Source organism: Pinus tabuliformis, chromosome J (genome assembly GCF_031772625.1).
Source record: "Pinus tabuliformis cultivar Carrire ecotype Pingquan chromosome J, CPIR1, whole genome shotgun sequence".
NCBI classification, from domain to species: Eukaryota; Viridiplantae; Streptophyta; class Pinopsida; order Pinales; family Pinaceae; genus Pinus; species Pinus tabuliformis.
In genome coordinates this window covers 253,431,762-253,452,384 of record NC_142295.1, presented here as the reverse complement: position 1 = coordinate 253,452,384, position 20,623 = coordinate 253,431,762, and the positions used below count along the sequence as shown (strand labels likewise).

General features: G+C 36.3%; 1 protein-coding gene across 1 annotated transcript in view; it reads right to left on the bottom strand.

The window, feature by feature from the left end:
* Positions 1–2,368: 2,368 nt before the first annotated feature.
* LOC149226725 (uncharacterized protein At4g15970-like) overlaps positions 2,369–20,623 on the bottom strand; it is a 30,975-nt gene continuing 12,720 nt past the window's right edge. Inside the window, exon 4 of the mRNA XM_089380281.1 lies at positions 2,369–2,902. Within this exon, the coding sequence (XP_089236407.1) occupies positions 2,369–2,902 (534 nt within the window). The remainder of the gene's footprint in view (positions 2,903–20,623) is intronic.

Genomic DNA, 20,623 nt, shown 5'->3' with positions numbered 1-20,623 from the left:
GTGTGTGTGTGTAACACATATAAGAGAGAGAAGAGAAGAGAAAAAGAAGTAGTGATCGACTAGTGAAAGCACCTTTATATTAAGATAAAATAGCCAATAGCCATTACATTCTTCATATAATATATGTATATTTATAGTATACTTTGATATTTATAATGGATTTCCACTTGGATAGAGTATAAAAATCTAAATTCATCAATACATTGGGAATTTTCCATCTTGATCTTAAGTCTAAATAGGACCAACCAATGAGTTTATTCTAATCCTTTCATATGTTCTTTGTGAAAGTAGAATGCCTTTGATGATCATTATATGAATGAACATCTTACACCTTATCTATCTTTAATGTAACACCGTCTTCTTATTCCCGCACTTGTTATATTATCATTAGAATTATATTAAGTCTATATTTTCATTTTCTTATTCAATTTAGGGCCAACTTCTATTGAATACAACTAATAGATATATTCCTTATGTTTCCTAAATGTGCCCACTACAAGCCAATGCATGCCCTCATCTAATAACATGGAAAGTGGTATTAGGGATCTCCCCAAACATTGGAAATTATCTAATGTTGAAGTGAAAGAAGTAAACACCATTGCAACATTGGGCATCTTTTCCCCAAAAAATGGAAATGCAACAAAAGTAAAGTGAAAGAAATAAATACTATTGATACTAGGCATTGTTTTTAGGATTGAAACTAAGTTTGTATTATTAATCTATTAAGCGCTTCATGTTTTGAGTGTAGGTGTAGGTGACAAAAAATTATGTATATAATTGGTGGTTTGAAGGTTGAATAAGAGAAAGAAGATCTAATTAGACATTCCACCTTTCAATGATCATACACACTTTACAACAAACCAAATAATACCAATATTCTTGGATCAATGTTTGTTATTTCAAATAGCTAACTATAAGCAAAATCAAAATGCACAAAATGCAATACATAATAAGTTACTTGGGGAAAATTAAAATTACATTTTTATATTCACCAAGTGAGAAAGCTACAAACAAAATGGGAATTTTACTTTGAGTAGAATTAGAAATGGCCTCCACTAATCACTCTTTGGGAGGTTCTCGGCTCCTTCAAAAAAATTGTTTTACAAAATCTAGAGAGATTTTAGTAGTGTTTCCCCTATGAAATGGTCATATCGACACAAATTTTGGACATGATAACAACGTATTAATTCAAGAGAAAGATTAAAGTCAATTGGCATCACAATTCTTCAATAAATTATTGCACCATAACATTAGCTACCTTCATTAAATATGGTTAAGGACTAATATAGGCATGAGTTGACTAAAAGACTTTTTGAAATAACTATTTCATTGAGCCATTGGATTTCCAAAAATCATTATTAATATCTAACTTCCTTTTAAAGAACTAAGTGCGTAATCACACATTTCATAAAATTGTGATAAACATGTAGTTTTTCAAAGAGTGATATTGATACTTAACTTACCTAAAGAGGTAGTCTTCATGTATAATTGATGCTCTTGAACTCTTAAGATGTTCTCAAAAATGATTTTTTTAATGAACGAAGTGCACAATTACACGTCTCATAAAATTAAGATAAAGATGTAATTTTTCAAAGGGTAATATTAATATTTAACTTCTAGTTTTCGTGTATAAATGATCCTTTTAAGCCTATAAGATATTCTCGAAAACGATTTTGATATATTTGGAGAAAAAACTTAATGTCCAAAGCAAACAAAAGTGGTATAAAAAAGTAGTACCGAGCACAAATCAATGTTGCATTACCTTCATTCTTCTATCATTCCCTTCATTCTTCTATCATTTTTTAAGTCCAGTTTTGTTGACAATGGGAGAGCTTGGCTTTGGATGGGTGTCATCGAATACACAAAACACACATCTTTTTCCGGAATAGAAAACCCTTTTCCACCCCCTTTTTCCTCGACTAGAAAACCCTTTTCCATCGAAAGAATTCATTGTCCTTGACACTTGGCATATAAAAGATCTCTGTGCAATGCAATTGCAATTATTTTTTAGTAGCATATAAATCTCCACTTGCATCTCTTCTTCCTAACTTATCCTCAAATGAACCCAAAAAAACAATAAAAGAAAAAACTATTACAATCTTCTCTTAAGAATAAAATTATTCCTTGCTCTCGTATCATATCAAACACTATGACCACAAACCCATGAATATGACACAAATAATAAATAGCTAAAAACTAAATTAATAAAGAGTGACAATTTCGAATATTTTCAGAGCCGAACGTTACACTGCTATAAGTTACTCTCATGAATTACATTCATGGGTCAAGGAAACCATCGACGCCAAAGGTGCCGATAGTGCCGGGTGCGCCTGCAAGGGAAGTTACTCTCATGAATTACATTCATGGGTCAAGGAAACCATCGACGCCAAAAGTGCCGATAGTGCCGCGTGCGCCTGCATGCCCTTGCAGGTGTCCACTGCAATTTCTTGACGCCGTGATGGCCCGGTGTTTGATGGGTATGCATCATATACCTTTTCTTGTCGGAAAGTGTGTTTCGCAGATCATGGAGCTTCGGCTCCAGTCCTCGGCAGCAGTTGGCATGTACGATACAGACCTGCTTCAAATCCGGGCTTTTCTGGCAGTACCCTCTGAAGTATTCCGTATCCAGGAATACCACTTCCAGGCATTTCTGCGGGATCTCTTGGAATTTGATCATGTTTAATATGTCTTGCTCATTTTTTCCAGGATAGGTTGATCTCGACTGATACCAGAACATGAAGAAACTGATTGTCCGTTGGTTGGAGCGAGCGTACATGAAGCCACAGTTGGGGAGGTTGCGGAGATCGTGTGGGTAACCTTTGTATTTGTCTGAAGCGAAATGAATGTCTGCGCTTGGCGAGAACCTCGTGAAGGGGTTCCGGAACCACAGTATATCAGTATCCTGCAACCCGTTTTATAATCACAATGTTATAATATTATTTGAAGACCGTATGCATACATCCTCGTTTCTTGCATATAATTGTCAACGCAAGCAACTGAGGGTATCGGAAAATCCTTTCGTTTGCATGCGGTTATCTTCTCTCCTCTGTTTTCTAATGGCGAAGAATGTTAAGAATATCTGATTTTTCTAAATATTTAGAATATTAAGCTTCTTTTTTATTGATTGTGTTGATTAGTGATACTAATTTAATTTATGATTTAAAATCAGATTTAAAACAAATCAACCTACTTCACAAAATAAAATTCAAATTCACAGAAACTAGATACATGTATTCTCTTAAATTAAAATTATATATATATATATATATATATATTCTTTTCTAACCTAGGTATAAAATTATGAGAAAATTCTAGTGTGACTACTCACTTCAATTTATTACACTTGGAGAGTTTAAAGCTTGGGAATATTAAGAGATTATTTGAAATAATTGTGCGTCTTATATTAAAATTAATAATAATAATAAGACACTGTTAATTGTGTTTATTAAGAGATTATTAGAAATAATAATAATAATTTAATTTAAAATTATTATAAATTTTGATATTAATTGATATAAATATACAATTTTAAATTTAGTATTTAGTGTATTATATTAAATAAATTTTAAAAAATAAAAAATTTAATTTTATGTTAATATGTAATTTGTGGAACTAAGAATTGAATTTGAATGCACATAATCATTTGTTATAAATTAATTTTAAATTTTAAATTTAGTATTTAGTCTAATATATTAAATAAATATAAAAAATATAAAAAATTAATTTTATGTTCAACATGTAATTTGTGAAATTAAGAATTGAATTTGAATTCAATTCACATTCGTCTCTATGACCTAAAAATTATCCTAATTATTTCTCTCCGCTTCTAAAAAATGTACCTACTTTGTTGGCATTGATGTCAATAAGGGGCTTAGTACAATCTGTCATACAATTGATGTCAATTTGATAACAATAGCTCTCATGCTTTGTGGTTTGTATGTAGATCTACTACACATCGATTAGTTGCAATGGTTGGTTTGATGCACAGATGTTGGTTCATACTAAAGTGGTTTGCAAAATAGGCCTCCATGTTCTTGACTTGATGCAGATGTATTTGACATGATAGTCTCCTTATGATTGTGTTCTTGATGATGCAGAGGATTTGAAGAACGATCTATAGGTGTTGGAGATGTTTGGACAGTTGTTGGAGATGCTGGACAGGTTTTGGAAAAGCTGAGCTACAAGGTGGAGGTCAACTGAAGTATTCCATTTAGTCATTAGTTTGATGCCTTTTACTAAGCTCTATGCATGTCACCATGATGGAAAATTGATTATCGAAGATTTTCTTGATGTATGAATCCCACACCTGAAGTTGAACTATAAGTTTGATGTCAATTGATGCATGTCATATTATAGTTGTTGGGACTTAGACGTACAAAAAGCAGCTGTAGGCTCTCAGCCCCTAGAAAGCCAATGTAAAGAGAGCAACTATAGTTTCTGGGAGCTATTAGTCTTTCTAGTGGTCGTGTCTATAGGTAATTTTCTTTGGATTATGCGTGTACGTCAGGTGTTTTTATGAGTTATTTCGATGGTTTTGTTTGTTTTTATTATTTAAAGTTCGGAAAAAGGTTAACTAACTTCTAGAAGGTGGTTGAGCTTAAGAATATTTCTCATTAAGTGAAGTTAGTGGCTAGATCTATTCAAGAAGTAAAAATGCCGAAGTATGAACAAGAGTATTCATCTCTGCATATCCGAATGCAGTTATTGTTTAATCGTTTCAATCTTTTTAATTTATAGGACGAAGCTTTGTGATGGAAAGGTTGGCTCTTTCGAGTGACAGAGCTTTCAGACTATATTGAGATCCAATGGGGAGAGGAGTGAGTTTATAGGAGCAGATGTTGATACTGTTGTAACAGACTGTATTGTTTGAGCTGATACAAATCTTGTATTGTCTACAGAACTCAGGGTTGGAGACTAATTGTATGCAGAGTTAAAGTGATGGGATTTATCTGGAGTTTGCTAATGTATTTGTGATTGCATAAGCAAAATTTCATTTGTATGGCTACTAGTTGAGTTCTTATTTCATATTTATGATGTTACTGAAGGTGATGAATGGAGAACATGTATGCAGAATTTTTGGTGCATGATGATGTTGCAGGAGTTTATGTATGACTTTTTGTTGCATTATGAGGAGAGATGTTTGTGTGAGGGTTAGAATTCCTAATATGGTTGTGTATGTGAGAGCCATAACTTATTTGTATGTTGTAGATTAGTTTTGAGGGTTGAGTATTGTGATCAGATTTTTTATGTTGTTGATCGAGTTGTGTTGAGAGCGTGTATGCAGGAGGATTGAGGTGTGGTACTTTTTATATCATATTTGTCATGGTATTGTAGAGGTTTTATATATGTTGTTGTTTGTTGTGATCAAATTAGTCATTGCTAAGAGACTATGTTGGAGAGACATTATTGTGTTGATGTGCTTATTGTATGTTGTGGACGTAGTTTGAAAATTGATGAATAGTGGTTTATGGTTGTTTGTATGTTGAGTATATGGGCCGAGTAAGAAATATTTTGAAATGATCTCCACGAGGGTTTGAAGGTTGGGGCCTTCAATGTTGTATATAGAGGCTTGTAGGTGAGTGGTGGTTTGCTAAGGGAAGAGTGGTTTCCTTCCAATGGTGGTTGGAGAACTTACATAGGGAGTAGAGGCTTCCTTCTAGTGGTGGCTAGAAAACTAGTAAGGGTTATGGCCCTCAACAGGCGATGGCCTACATAGTTTATAGGTGTGGTTTCTTCCGAGTGAGTGGTGGCTCACATCCCTTTATGAGTAGAGGCTTGCACACTGCTAGTGGTCAATGCTTATGTAAAAGTTTTTTTTTATATAATAGAAGAGACAATGATAAAGACTATCTGTTGATGTGGTTTTTACCCTTGTGGTTTCCACATTACATCTGGTGTACACATGTGTGATTATTGATGTGTTGTGATGGTTTATGGTTCATGCATTGTTGATGTCGTGGTTATATGATTCTTTGTTTTGTTGCTCATATGATCATGGTTACTCATATGATATCAGATTTTGATATGTTGTGATGTGATACAAATTAAGTATGTGATTCAGTTAAAGTTTAATAAAGGATAAAAAATGTTCATAAGACAAACTACTAATTTACCCCCTCCTCTGAGTAGTGTTCAAGGTGTCTAACACAATTCACTTAATCACCTCATACTTAACACTTTTTTACCATAGTTCCACTTCCTTCACAAATCCACAATGAAGAAATATAACTTCATTGATAGTGAAACGAAAGTTGTAACTTATATCTAGTAGTTGGTGAAAGAAGTGCATCCTTCCCCACATCATTGTGCTAAGAGACGCATTCTACAACCTAGTATAAGCAAGATATGTAATTCCTGGTATTAGGGATATGTGTAATTCGTTCAATGCAAGTTGATATGTATCCTTTTTAAAATAAAAATAAATTACATTCTAAACAAAAAACAATTTGAGTTATAATAAAAAATAGAAAAGGATATAGATATTTGGTTACTTTAAATTAAAAGTACTCTAAAACATCAACAATCCCATTATCACTACACTTGTTGGTCTGAAAAATATGTAAATTAACATAATTTTATATTAATTTTGGAAAAATAAAAAGAAATCTTATATTTTCACTCTTGACAATGTATAATTTTTTATACTTTTTGAAATCATTTCAATATATGATCTAGATAAATTATTTGAATATGTTGGTTAATTACATGTTTTGAGCGTCCTAAAATTAGGTATCATATATATATATATATATATATATATATAACAGACAAAGGGAACAATTATAATAAAATGGGACAATGAGAGAGTTCTATCTTACATACAGTATAACAATATAATTGTAATCACTCAATATATGTGGGTTAATAGGGCGTTTTAGGGTTGACATGGGGCTTATATAGGGTTTACCATGCCCCTCCCCTTCAAAGAAGTGTTGTCCTCAACACTTGATTAGCTGCTGGTGTTTCTACGTGAACAAATTATCTTCAAATATCACTCCTTCCACTCGTAAGTTCTTCCGTTTGATGAGGTGCTCATTAATTGTTTGATTTATGAACTCCTTAGTCATAGTTTACAATATTTTTTCTAGTTCTAATATTATCTTCCCTTCTCAATTAATATTTGGTAGATTATTTTGGACTGGGATATTATGATCGATTAGCTTCTTTAAGGGTGAAATCTAGAAGAGTTGATGTACACACAAAGATGAAGGAAAAATAAATTCATAAGCCATACTTACAACCCTCTACGACATATTATAAGAACCAAAATACCTTAGTGCTAATTTACATTCCTTATTTAATTTCTTGAGGGGCATCCATTTATATTGTTGTAGTCTCACAAATAGGCAATCCCCCACTTCAAATTCCATTTCATTATGATGTTGATATTCTTATTATTTCATCTTATTTTGTGCTATAACCAAGTTTCCTTTTAATACTTTGAGAACCTCTACTTTGTATTGTATGTGCTCCTCTACTGCTTGACATTTTATAGTCCCTTTCATCAGTGATATGATGGATGGAAGATTATATACATAAAGTTCCATAAATGGTGGCACTTTTGATGAGGTATGGAAGTATGTATTGTACCATCATTCTACCAAGGGAAATCATTTGACCTATTGTGTTTATTTATAATATACAAATATATGTATATATCCTTCCAAACATTTATTCACACTATCAGTTTTCCCATAAGATTGAGGATGGTAAGATGAGATGTGAGCCAATTGTGGACCCAAACAATAAAATAATTTAGGCCAAAATTTTCTAGTGAAAATTGAGTATTTTTCATCTACTATAATCTTTGGTATTCCATGTATATTTTGTAGGTTTTAACCTCGTACAAAAATTACCTGCATACGAATTCTAAAACACAGAAAATAAAAAATGCAAGAGCATAACACATAAAACAAATATACATAGATATTTTCCCCTGGATCCCAAAACCAGGACTACCAGCTTGATTTTTCATTATGTTCCTTTCAATGTTATAATAAATATTGATACATGCCGAAGCGTCCAATACCACGGACTGAAAACCATAGGTAGGTCCACCTAACCTAATATAGGGTCCAGAGCTTAGTCATTTTTCCAGCCCTGAAACGCCCATTGTTTCTCTACACTAGGAGAACTTCTCAGAGCTCACAAATTTTGTCAATGCATTTGCAGTATTCTTCAAAGTGTCCACCTTTACCAGCAACACTTTTTTGTCTTCTATCATATCCCTAACAAAGTGATACTGAACATCAATGTGCTTTGTGTTTGAATGATAAGCAGGGTTCTTTACCAAGAAAAATGCACTTTTGTTGTCACAGTCTATTGTTATAGCTCCTTGTACTAACCCCATACTTCAACACAATCTCTGCAACCAAACTGCTTCCTTGCTTGCATGAGTGGCTGCCATGTATTCTGCCTCTGTAGTTGATAGTGCCACTACAAATTGTTTCTTAATCATCCAACTGACTGCACCTCCAAATAGGTTAAACACATACCCACTTGTAGATCTTCTTTGATCCAAATCTCTAGCCTAGTCTGCATCAACAAAACCACGGATATCCAAAACTTTGCCCAATCCTAGTCTTCCTTGGTAACACAAACCATAATCACTAGTGCCACGCTAATACCTGAAAACTCGCTTCACTGTTGTCCAATGCTCCTTCCCTGGTTTTGACACAAACCTACTCAATATTCCCACTGCATGTGCAATGTCTGGTCTAGTACAAACCATTGCACACATCAGGCTACCAACTGCACTTGCATATGGAACATGGGACATATCCTCTTCCTCTTCTTGTGTCTTGGGACACTGTTTAGAAGATAACTTTATACCTATAGTAATAGGAACCTTCACCGGTTTACTATCCTGCATATTAAACCCCTGCAATATTGTCTCGACATACCTCCTCTAGTTTAACCAAAGCTTCCTCTTTGTCCGATCTCTTTTAATTTCCATGGCCAAAATATAGTTTGCAACACCAAGATCTTTCATGTCAAATTTGGAGGACAATTAGGTCTTCAAATCCTAGATAATTTCTTTGTAATTTCCAACCAGCAACATATCATCCACATACAGGACTAGATAAATAACACAGTCACCAATTAATTTAAAATATAGACAGTGATCTGCTTTGGTTCTGGTGAAGTCAAGTCCCCGTATAAATGTATCAAATTTTTGATACCACATCCTTGGTCACTGTTTTAACCCATACAGATACTTGTTTAACTTGCATACTAGTTCTTTCTTACCCTTCACCACAAAGCCTTTAGGTTGCTTCATGTAGATCTCCTCTTCCAGATCCCCGTGAAGAAATGTTGTCTTCACATCCATCTATTCTACCTCAAAATCAAAAGTGGCAACAACAGATAAAAGTAATCTAATAGAAGTTACCTTGGCAACAGGAGAAAAAATATCATCAAAATCAATTCCCGGCAGTCGGGAATAACCTTTTGCTACCAACTGAGCTCTGTATTTATCCACCTTTCCTTCTGTATTTGTATTTATCTTGAACACCCATTTGCTCCTAATGGATTTCCTTCCAGCCGGAAACTCCACTAGATCCCAAGCCTCATTTTTGTGCAATGATGCCATTTCATCAACCATGCCCTCTTTCTATAGTTTTCCATCCTCTGAATCTACTACTTCCTTAACAGTTCTCGGATCATCATCAATAATAGATAAAGAAAAATTTGAACAGAAAACAAATGGACTATACCTTTCTAGCTGCCTTCTTTCTCGAACTGATCTTCTTACACCCTGAGTTTGTGGCTCTTCATCTTCTAATTCCTCCTCTGCTGTAGAGTATGATTCTTCCTCCTTTAGCTAAAACTCTATCTTCTCAAGTTCCTTTTGTTGGACTTCATGCTTAATAACGTCTTTCACCTCTCTGAACACCACATCTCGGCTATACACAACCTTCCTTATTGCTGGGTTCCAAAGGTTATAACCCTTTAAACCATCCTTATACCCAATAAAGATGCACTTTTTAGATTTACTATCCAACTTGGTTCGTTTCTCCTTTGGAACATGTACATATGCATCACATCCAAATACCCTCAGATGTGAAAGAGAGGGTTTCTTACTAGTCCATGCCTCTTATGGAGTCTTAACCTCCAAAGCCAATGAAGGTGATCTGTTGACCAGATAACATGTTGTCTCCACCGCCTCTGCCCAGAATTCTTGTCCTAACCTGGCACCACTGAGCATGCCTCTTGGCATTTCCATCAACGTCTTGTTAATTCTTTCTGCAGCTCCATTTTTCTGAGGTGTATATGGAGTAGTCTTCTACCGTGCTATACCACACTTCTTACAGAATTCTTCAAATTCCTTACTGCAAAACTCTCCATCGTTATCTGTCCTCAACACCTTTATCTTCTTCCTTGTCTAGTTTTTCACCAGAGCCTTAAATTCTTTAAACCTGTCAAAGACTTCAAATTCATTCTTAAGGAAATATATCCATGTATTCCTTGAGAAGTCATCTATAAATGATACATAGTACATAGACTTACCTAGTGATGGAACCTTCACAGGCCCAAACACATCACTATGCACAAGCCCTAATATCTGTTTCACCCTCTTACCACCAAAGGGGAAACTCACTCAATTATGCTTCCCATATACACAATTTTCATAGAAATCAAAATCCAGAGAGCTATTACTCATACCTTCTACCATACCTTTACCATGAAGTATTCGAAGGCCCTTCTCTCCAATATGTCCAAGCCTTTGATGCCAGAGCATGGTCTTCTCTCCAGAGACCACTATATTTTTTGCTCCACATTCAGGAACCACATAACTGTTGCACCCGTCAACAATAGTGCTACCTTGCATCTTGTACAGAATTCCAGTCCGAACTCCCCGCATCAATACCAGTGCTACTCGAAAGATCTTGCAGGTATCCTTCTTGAACACTATTTTTACACCTGCATCATCCAACTTGCTTACAGAAATTAGATTTCTGGCTAATGCAGGAATATGCAGAACACTCGGAAGTGTTCTAACCCTTCCACCTTGCAACTTCAACTTTACTTTTCCACAACCAATGATTCAAGCCTTCCTATCATCCCCTAAGAAGACATCACCACCATCGTATTTATCATACTCACAGAACCACTCTCTATGGGGAGTGAAGTGAAAGGATGCACCTGAGTCAATCAACCATGCCTCATGATCTACATGTGTACTTGAAGAAGCCAAGTACACATCCCCACCTTCATCTGAGGAGGTTTTCACCTCTGCAGAAGAAGCATCATCAGGTCCCTTTCCTTTGTCGAAAGATTTAGATTTACAATCCCTTTTGTAGTGCCCTTCCTTTCCACATTTCCAGCACACCACCATTACATTTTTTCCTAGAGATTTAGATCTCCCTCTAGATTTCGATCTCCCATTCGATGACTTATTTTTGTTTCTGTTCTAGGACCATCCTTGTACAGAAAAGGCATCACCATTCTAGCTCTCCATCTTTTTCCATCTCATCTCCTCTGTTAGCAAGGATGAGACTATTTCATCAAATTGCAAGGCAATTGCATTGCTACCTACTGCAATAACCATAATATCCCACGAATCTGGTAGAGAACACAATAAACTGATGCACTTATCTTCATCTGAAATTTTAATATCAATAGATAGTAACTGAATTACCACTGTATTAAATGTGTTCAGATGCTCTGTCACCGAGTCTCGATCTTTCATCCTCAGGTTATACAGCTTCTTCCGTAGGAACAGTTTATTCACCAGAGACTTAGATTGGTACAAATTTCCGAACTTGTCCCACAAAGCCTTAGCCATAGCTTCCCCTGATACATTCAGCAATACTGAATCTGAGACACAATCGTATTGTGCTCTTAGCCTTCTGATCCAACTTCTTCCATTCTTCATCGGACACTACCATTGGTTTAGTACCTGGATCTACCACGATCTACTGATCTTTATCCACCAACAGATCCTCCATATTGAGTTTCCACAACTCAAAACTCTGACCATTAAATTTCTCGATCTCTATCTTTCCACTGCTCACCATCTTCTTTCACCACCAGAATCAATCCCTCAGATCTCCCACTGAACACGGTCTACCACAGGCTCGAGTGAAACCCCTCAGTAAGAAAGGCGTCCCCTTGAAGCCAAAACAACTCTGATACCAAATGTAGGTTTTAACCCCATGTAGAAACTACTTGCATACGAATTCTAAAACACAGAAAATAAACAATGCAAGGGCATAACACATAAAACACATATACACAGAGATTTTCCCCTGGATCCCAAAATTGGAACTACCAGCTTGATTTTTCATTATATTCCTTTCCATGTTACAATACATATTTTTCCATGCCAAAGCATCCAATACCATGGACCGAAAATCCATAGCGTCCAAAACCATGGACCAAAAACCATAGCTTAGTCCATCCAACCTAATATGGGGTGCAAAAAAAAATTTCCCAGGGCGCTGCCCCACACCCCATAGAAGGGGGCGAGTATCCCCCCAAAAAACCCCCCTGTGACCCCCCTGCTGTGCAATCGCCGCAACGAAGGGGGGGACTCCGCCGCCGCTATAACCCCCTGGTTCACTACATAGGTTACTCATGGAGAGAATATAACACAACCCAACATATTTTGGGTTATTTCCATGAATGATTTTTCCACTATACTTTCTTTAAAGGATGAGCAAGAGAAAAAAATGGAAATACTTTGTCAATCAATATACCACTACCATAATGATATTTTCCTTCATATTTGGGTAAACCTATAATAAAAACCATTGAAACTTATTCCCAACACTAACCTGGTATGGCCAATGGCTAAAGGATCCCTAGAGTCTTCATTGTATCTCCCTCATTTTGTTGGCATACCACACATTCTACCAAAAACTTTTTCTTATATACTTTAAAACCTTCCCAAAATAAATATTTCTTGATCTTATGATATGTCTTTAAGAAACATAGGTGTCCTCCTATCAGAGAAGCATGTAATTATGAAAAGACCTTCTTTGAGTTTTCAATTATTACAGAAGCATAAGATATCTTCATACCTTAACAAATCATTTTTCTACATAAATTTGTCTATATCATTTATTTTCTCTTGTAGTTATCGAATTATCTTTAATATCTTCTCATGTTGCTCCATGTTTATACTTCTATCTTACACATAGTCAAATTGTGGAATGGAAGTAACAAATAGTAAATAACTTGTGTCTTCCTCGTTCCTTGAGTGCACATTTACCATAATATTTTCTTTTCCATTTTTTTAGATAATTCAAAAGTCATAACCAAACATAGTTGTGACCTATTCTTTTCTCTTATAAGGATAATCCTTTCTGTGAGGAGTACTTCATACTATCATTATTTTTCTTTACTTTGAAGTGCCTTCTTATTAGACATGAATGTCTTTTCTTAAATACATGTAGTATGGCCAACATTTCCTTTTCATAGATGGGCCTAAATAAGTTAGTTCCTTTAACTTCAATAATTTCAAAGGAAATATATTTTATTTCTTGCCTCAAAATTTCACCTACCATGGCTTCATGCATCACACTTTATAATGAAGGTTTTTGCGAAGTCGACTGTTGCCAAGATGGGAGTTGTACACATAGCCTATTTAAGTTATTCTAAAGCTTTGGTTTCTCTTTTAGTTCAAGAAAATCCCTCCTTCAATAATTTTGGTTAGAGGTGCTACCATTTGACCATAATTATTGACAAACTTATACTAATATCTTACTAATCCTAAGAAACCTCTAAGTTTCTTCAATCTATTTGGGATTGGTCATTCCCTCATAGCTTTGATTCTTCTCAGATCCATATTAACAACCTTATATGGTACAATATGATGCAAATATTCCACTTCTTGAATCGAAATGTTACACTTGGAAGTCTTTTCTTATAGTTGTTTCTCTTCCAATAGTGTTAAGACCCTTTCGACATGTTGTACATGATCTTCCGAAGATTTTTTGTAGATTAGTATGTCATCAAAAATTTATAACACAAATTTTATAAAGAATGGTTTGAAAATACAATTCATCGAGATTTGAAATGTTGGAGGCACATTTATAGGTCGAAATTGAATAAAAAAAAGGTTGTAATTTCCTTCATGTGTTTTAAAGACTATTTATGATTGTATTTTTCGATTGTTCTGATTTGATTGTATCCAAAACAAGGATCTAGCTTAGTAAAAAAAATGCATCATGCAATTCATCTAATAACTCATTAATTATAGGAATGGAGAACTTATCTTTGATTGTCATTTTATTGAGCTCTCCGTAATCTATATACGTGCACCCTGAACAATAAGTTTTGATAACCATCATCACTACTAAAGAGAAATAACTATGGCTAGGTTGAATGATGTCCTCCTCTAACATTGCGTGAAGCATATGCTCAATCTCACTCTTAGGTGCAAGTGGATACGCGTAAGGCGTAATATTAGGTGGTACACTTCTAGGTTGAAATGTAATAGCATGGTCATGGTCTCAGATAAGGGGAATACCCATAGGGATTCCTTAGAATGATTATTTATAGATTTTTCGAGATTCATTAGAGCAGAGGTTTAAGATGTTTGAACATCTAATGAACAGAATTATGAAATTACACAATGGTGTCTCTTTCTTTTATCAATTTTTTCATGCTATTATAGCTTATTACTTTACTGAATTTCCCTTGGATACCTCTAAGTTCAATTTCCCTTCCATTTGAGAAAAATATTATGAAAATATATTGAAACTTAAGTGTTATTCTTCCCAATTATTGTAACCAATGGAACTCTAATACAACAGTAAAATTACCCATGTGAATCGTAATCATGGGACTAACCAAAAAACACTCCTCCATATTCATATTAATATTATGACACTTCTATGAGCAATTTATAGTACCTTCATCTACAAATTGTAATTGAAATTCTAGTACTAGACAAACAAAAACAATTGAGAAAAAATTTGAATTTGTAATTGATGAAGTTATGGGTACTACCTAAATCAATCAATGCTATTTCCTTTCTCTTTCTAATATATCATTCTATCTTAAGGGTTTGTGGAGTACTGATGCTGGCCAATGCATGAAAAGATTGTTTGAGTAGTTTCTTCTAGCTTTGAATCCTGTGAAGTTTCCACTTCTTGATATTTTTCATCTTCATAGTCTATGTAGAACAATTTATTCTGAGTACATTTATTCCCGATACTACACTTTCTAGTGACCATATTCTTACTTTTGGCTTTCCTTTCCAAATTGAAAGCATGTTGTAGGTATTTAGGTTCAAAAGGACAAACCACATCTTTGATTCCTTATTTAAAGTTCTCATGAATGGGTTTAACAACTTATCCTCTTAAATATTATTTACTTCGATACTCAACTTTTGCAATTGTTCAATGTGTTATACAACTAGGCCTATTTTTTGAAGATTTACCGATTCACTAAAGAATGTATTTCTCTCTATATCCCCATAATTTTCTATCTATTTCTCCATAAAAGTGGACCAATATATAAAATAATCCTTTTTTCTTTCAGAAAGTCATTGATGCCATACATGTTCGCCTTGTTCCAAAAATATTTACCTTCTGTAGGGATTCCACTTGGTGTAGATCAAAGTATTGCTCCATCTCAGATACCCATGTTATGGGATAACTAGTATGAATTGAAGCCCTCGAGGATCTTAGATTGAAAATTCATTATCACTGTTCTGTAATAAAATATATTTTCTCACCAATTGTAACAACATACTCCCCTTAAGGGATTGATTCTCAACGTCAATTTTCTTCTTATGTTCATGATTCCTTGTCCACATCCCTTTTAATAGAACTTTTTGTAATTATTTGATTTTTTTCTAATGTGTTTTTTCCTTTCTTCCCTATTTTCATTCATCTCCCTTTTTATTTTTCTTTTAAGTTTCTATTGATAACCTAATAAATCCACCTTATTCCACAAACTACTATCCATTTCATTAATTATATTCTCTAAATGGGATAACCTAAATTCTAAGTATTTAGTTTCTTCATTTGTCAAGGATAGGTCTTAAATAGATTTAATTATTGTGGTAGCTTTGATAGAGGCACACTATAAAAAATTGGTATTCCTCTTTATCCCAACTTTTTTTTTAAAGCTAACATAGGAGCTTTCATGTTCTATTAATTCCGGTTAAAATACTGTACATGTATATAGTGGTCTCAACCCACCCCGAAGGGAAACCAGGTCTGTTGGCCACCTTAGGTTTTTATATGCCATCCAAAAACAAAAAATACTAAGCTTGCTTGTCCATGCTAAGTATACTAAACAGCCAAAGAGACTAATCTTGTTTCCTATTTGCATAATGAACTATAACAAAATGAGAGCATGCCCTCAGGAGCCTAATTAAGAGAACCTTATACATAACGAGAGGTATCAGTCTTCCATAGTACCCTGCTGATTATCTTCTTCCTTTGTTCCAGGAGCTATCTTCTTTAACTGCTGCTAAATCTCATCGAGCTTTCCATCCTGCATGAGAAGAGTTATCTGAAGGTTCTTCATCTCTTTTTCAAATTTGGAATACCCTGGGCCATTTCTGCCATCTCCATAGCTACCTGTTCCATTTCTTTTGCCAACAACCTCTTCATTACCCAGTAAACATGAAGAGCCTGCTTATATAGCGACATGCGGCCTCTAGTGTTTCCTGGGTCCGACAACAGATATTCCCAATCTTCCATTTCATATTCTGACTCCTCTTGCGTGGCCGCTACCTCCAACTCCTGAATTATCCTCTGAATGTCAGCATTAGTTTCCTCACTATACGTTCTCTCCGCATTCTGGACCTTATGCTTCAGTGTCCTTTTGCCACAATGCTTTCCAACTAGAGATGAGGGGCTCTGCTCCTGGCTACCATCTTGGCGCCCTCTCACCCTGCCTCTGTAGCCCCTTCCTTGGCCTGAGAAACCAACTTTATTGTCTTCCTTTACCTTGATTCCCTGACTCGCTATGAAAGAGGGTCCACCCAGGCATCCTTCATCTCCATTCCCCTTAGATTTCTTCTCCAGGTTCTTTGCCTCTTCTGGTATCCTATCCTCAGGAGGCCTCCCTTTCCCCATACCGCTTTTCCGCGTCTGCACATGATACCCATGTTCTGGATTTTTCACCTCCACCCTCCTATCTTCCTCTCCATGCCCGACTGATTCTATTCCATAGCCTCGCGGGGGTCAGCTATGCTTCTTTCCTGCCCCATCCAACTTCCTACCCTCCTCATATCAGTTGTTGTCTTTCTCGTTCTTCTCTCTGTTGCCTTTCGTTTGGTTTTTCCAAGGATGGGTTGCCAATCCTTTTGCTTTCGCCTGCCTGCTTTTTTCCTTGAACTTTCGTTCGAATCCTTACTCCTATCCAAGCTATCACTGAGGTCATTAACAGATTTCCTTCCCACACGCGTTTTCCCGTATCCACTTACCTTATTTGGCCGCCCGCCTCTGTTCTTCTGTACCTCCTCCTTCTGTCTCATGCATTCTCCATGATCCCCCACTCCTCCTCTACTTAATTTTGTGCCAGCTAACCTGTGTCCCATCGTTGGAGCACCACCTCTTTGCCCACCTCTGCCTTTCATTGCTCTGTCTCCATAGCTCCTTGGAATTATGCCCTACCTGCGGACTGTCCTGTCAACTTGAGTTATTATCCTTGTGCAAGGTGGCTTATCATACCCCCTCCCTCTCATTGCAATAATCTCTCTCGTCGCCGCCATTTTCACCCCGATCAGGGGCTGTTGGTGATCCTTTTTATACAACTGTGATTTCATTATTATCTTGAGTGATAATGGAGTTGAGTGTCTCCCATCGAGGATTTTTCCTTAAGGTTGGCCATTCGTTGTCTACCCTCTCCTCCTCTTCATTCCATCCCCAGTTTGCGAGGAATTCTGTTGTTTAATTTCCATCTCTCCTAACATGATTAATGATTTTATACTCAATATGATTCATTATGTCTGCCAAGTCTTCAATTATGCCTGCTCTTTGCTACCTGTTCCCAATTCTTCCCATTATTAAGATTCTTGAGCATTTCGACTACTATCTGCGAGTCGCCTTCGATTTCCAGGTTTGTGTATCCGTTTCTTATTGCTATTCTGATGCCTTGGTAGACAACCATCAATTCTACTTCATTATTGGTCATTATGCCCCCCCGGTTAGCATACACCATTCTAGTGCGTCTTTTGCTATTTCTAAAGATACCTCCGAATCCTACTGGCCCTAGGTTTCCTTTGGAAGCCCCGTCAAAATTCAGTTTAATGAAGTTTTCACCAGGATAATTGAACTGAGCTGGACTCTGGGTATATGATCGTTGGTTTCTTTTCTTATGGGGATACACCATGTTGTAATCCATATTTAGGTTAGCTAAGATTCGAACCTCATCTAGAGTCGATTTCCAATCTTCTTCCTCCCAAGTCTCTACTAGAACCGTCTCCCTTATTAATTTTTGCATTCTTCTCCAGATCCTTTCTGGTGGATTGTCTTTGTCTTGAAAGATTCTTTGATTTCTTTCTTTCCATATAAGCCATATGGCAAATCCCACAACTAGACTCTAGGCTCTCCTTACTACTGGGCATGAAAATTGACCCTTTCCCCATTGGAAGATGGTTTGTTTAATATGTTGGGGGTCCCTATTTGATTTTCCAAAGAGGTTCCTGACTTCATCCCATTGATGTTGGGCAAAGGGACAAGAGTTCAGAAGGTGTTCCTCTGTTTTGTTTTCTCGTTTGCAAAGGCTACATCTGGGGGGTCCCTGGAATCCTCGGTTCTATAACTGGTCCCACGTCAGGATTCTTCCCTTTCCTACTAACCAGGCGAACATAGTTACCTTTAGCCACCACTTGTTCCTCCATATTTGCTTCTAGTCCAAAATATCCTCTTCTTGTTCCTAACGGGTGATTAAAAAATAGGCTTCTTTCACTGTGAAGGTCCCCCTTGTGGATCTTCCCCATCTGAGAATATCTGGTCCCAATCTTATTTTGATTCTTCTTGATTCCATCTCTTTTACTGGTATCTATTTCTGCTCTTGGTCTATATTTCTGTCCCATTCTTCCAGTTTCCTCCAAGTTCACCATGTCTCATCTAGCTCTTCTTCTTTCTAGTATTCTTTGACGTACATTAGCCCCCCCATTACAGCCTTCTGATATGTACTTTGCAGAGATTGCATGCCTACCATTCTTTCCCTTTGTTGCCATGCCTCGTCCCAAAATCTGGTTATTATTCCGTTCCTAATTTCCCAGAAGGCAAATGGCCTATGATATCTCTATTTTGGCTAGCCAGGTCCCATATTACGCATGCCTTTGGGACTTCCTACACTCTGAGAATACCTTCTCCAGTTGAGGGCATATTATATTTTTGGGTCCATATCCTTTTCCATAAATCATTACCACCCCTCATCCACCTCCACCACAGCTTCGCCCCTAAAACTTGGTTTAAGATGCCTGGATCCCTGAGACCTGGTCCTCCTTCTTCCTTTTGTTTTGACAGACCTTTCCAAGACACAAGGGCCCATTTCCTTTGCTGTATAGGTCCTTCCCAAATAAATTTTCTGAAAATTTCCTTCATTCTTGCGCATACTCCTTTGGGGGCCACCATCACTGAAAGGGGATAGATTGGAATAGCCTGGAGAATTGATTTCAATAGCACCAGCCTTCCTGCTATGTTTAGGGATTGAAAGGACCAATTTGCGAGTCTGTTCTTGAGTTTTTCCATCGTTTTCTGCCAGTTTCCTATTCTTAGAGGATTTAAAGCTAATTGATTCCCCAAGTATTTTGTTGGTAATTCACCTAGGTGGAATCCCAACATTCTTGTCAAGTGGGCTTTGATCGGTTTTGGGGTGTTAAAGAGAAATGTATAGGATTTTTCTTTATTGATTTCCATACCCGAGGCTTCCATGAATAAGTCCAAAATATTTTTTACCCTCTTCGCTTCCTTTAGTGAGACCTCACAAAAGAGCATAATGTCATCTACGAACTGTTGATGGGTGATAGGTAAGTTGTTTCCCCATAGCCTTAGACCTTTAATCTTTCTTTCCCTCATCTCTTTCTTGAAGTATCTTCTGAGTCATTCTGCTACAGTAATGAACAAGAAGGGGAATAAGGGATCCCCCTGTCTCAGTCCTCTTGTGGCGTTAAAGGTTGAAGTTGGCATCCCGTTCAGCAGGATAGAGAAATTAGGCGTTGATATCATGTTATAGATCCAGTGTATCCATCTATTACTAAAGCCAAATGCCATAAGAATTGCTTTGAGGTACTTCCAGTTTAGGCTGTCATAAGATTTTGATAGGTCCAGTTTTATCATCATTCCCCTCTCCTTTTTTTGTTTTAGAGAATGGATCACTTCCTGAGATACAACCAAACCATCTAGGATTTGTCTCCCTTCCAAAAACCCAGTTTGTTTCGGGGAGATTATACTGGAGAGAATTGGTTTCAATATTTTTTCCATCATTGTAGCAATTATTTTATAAGCTACATTACAAAGGGCTATTGGGCGGAAACCTTGGGCATTTTCTGATTTAGCAGATTTAGGAATAAGAGTCAAAAGAGTAGAGTTAATACCCGACCATACCTTCTGGTGTCTGCGAGATTCCTCTACCACCTCCAGAATGTCTTCTCCAAGAAAATGCTAGCCTACTTGGTAAAATTTCGCCGTAAATCTGTCAGGTC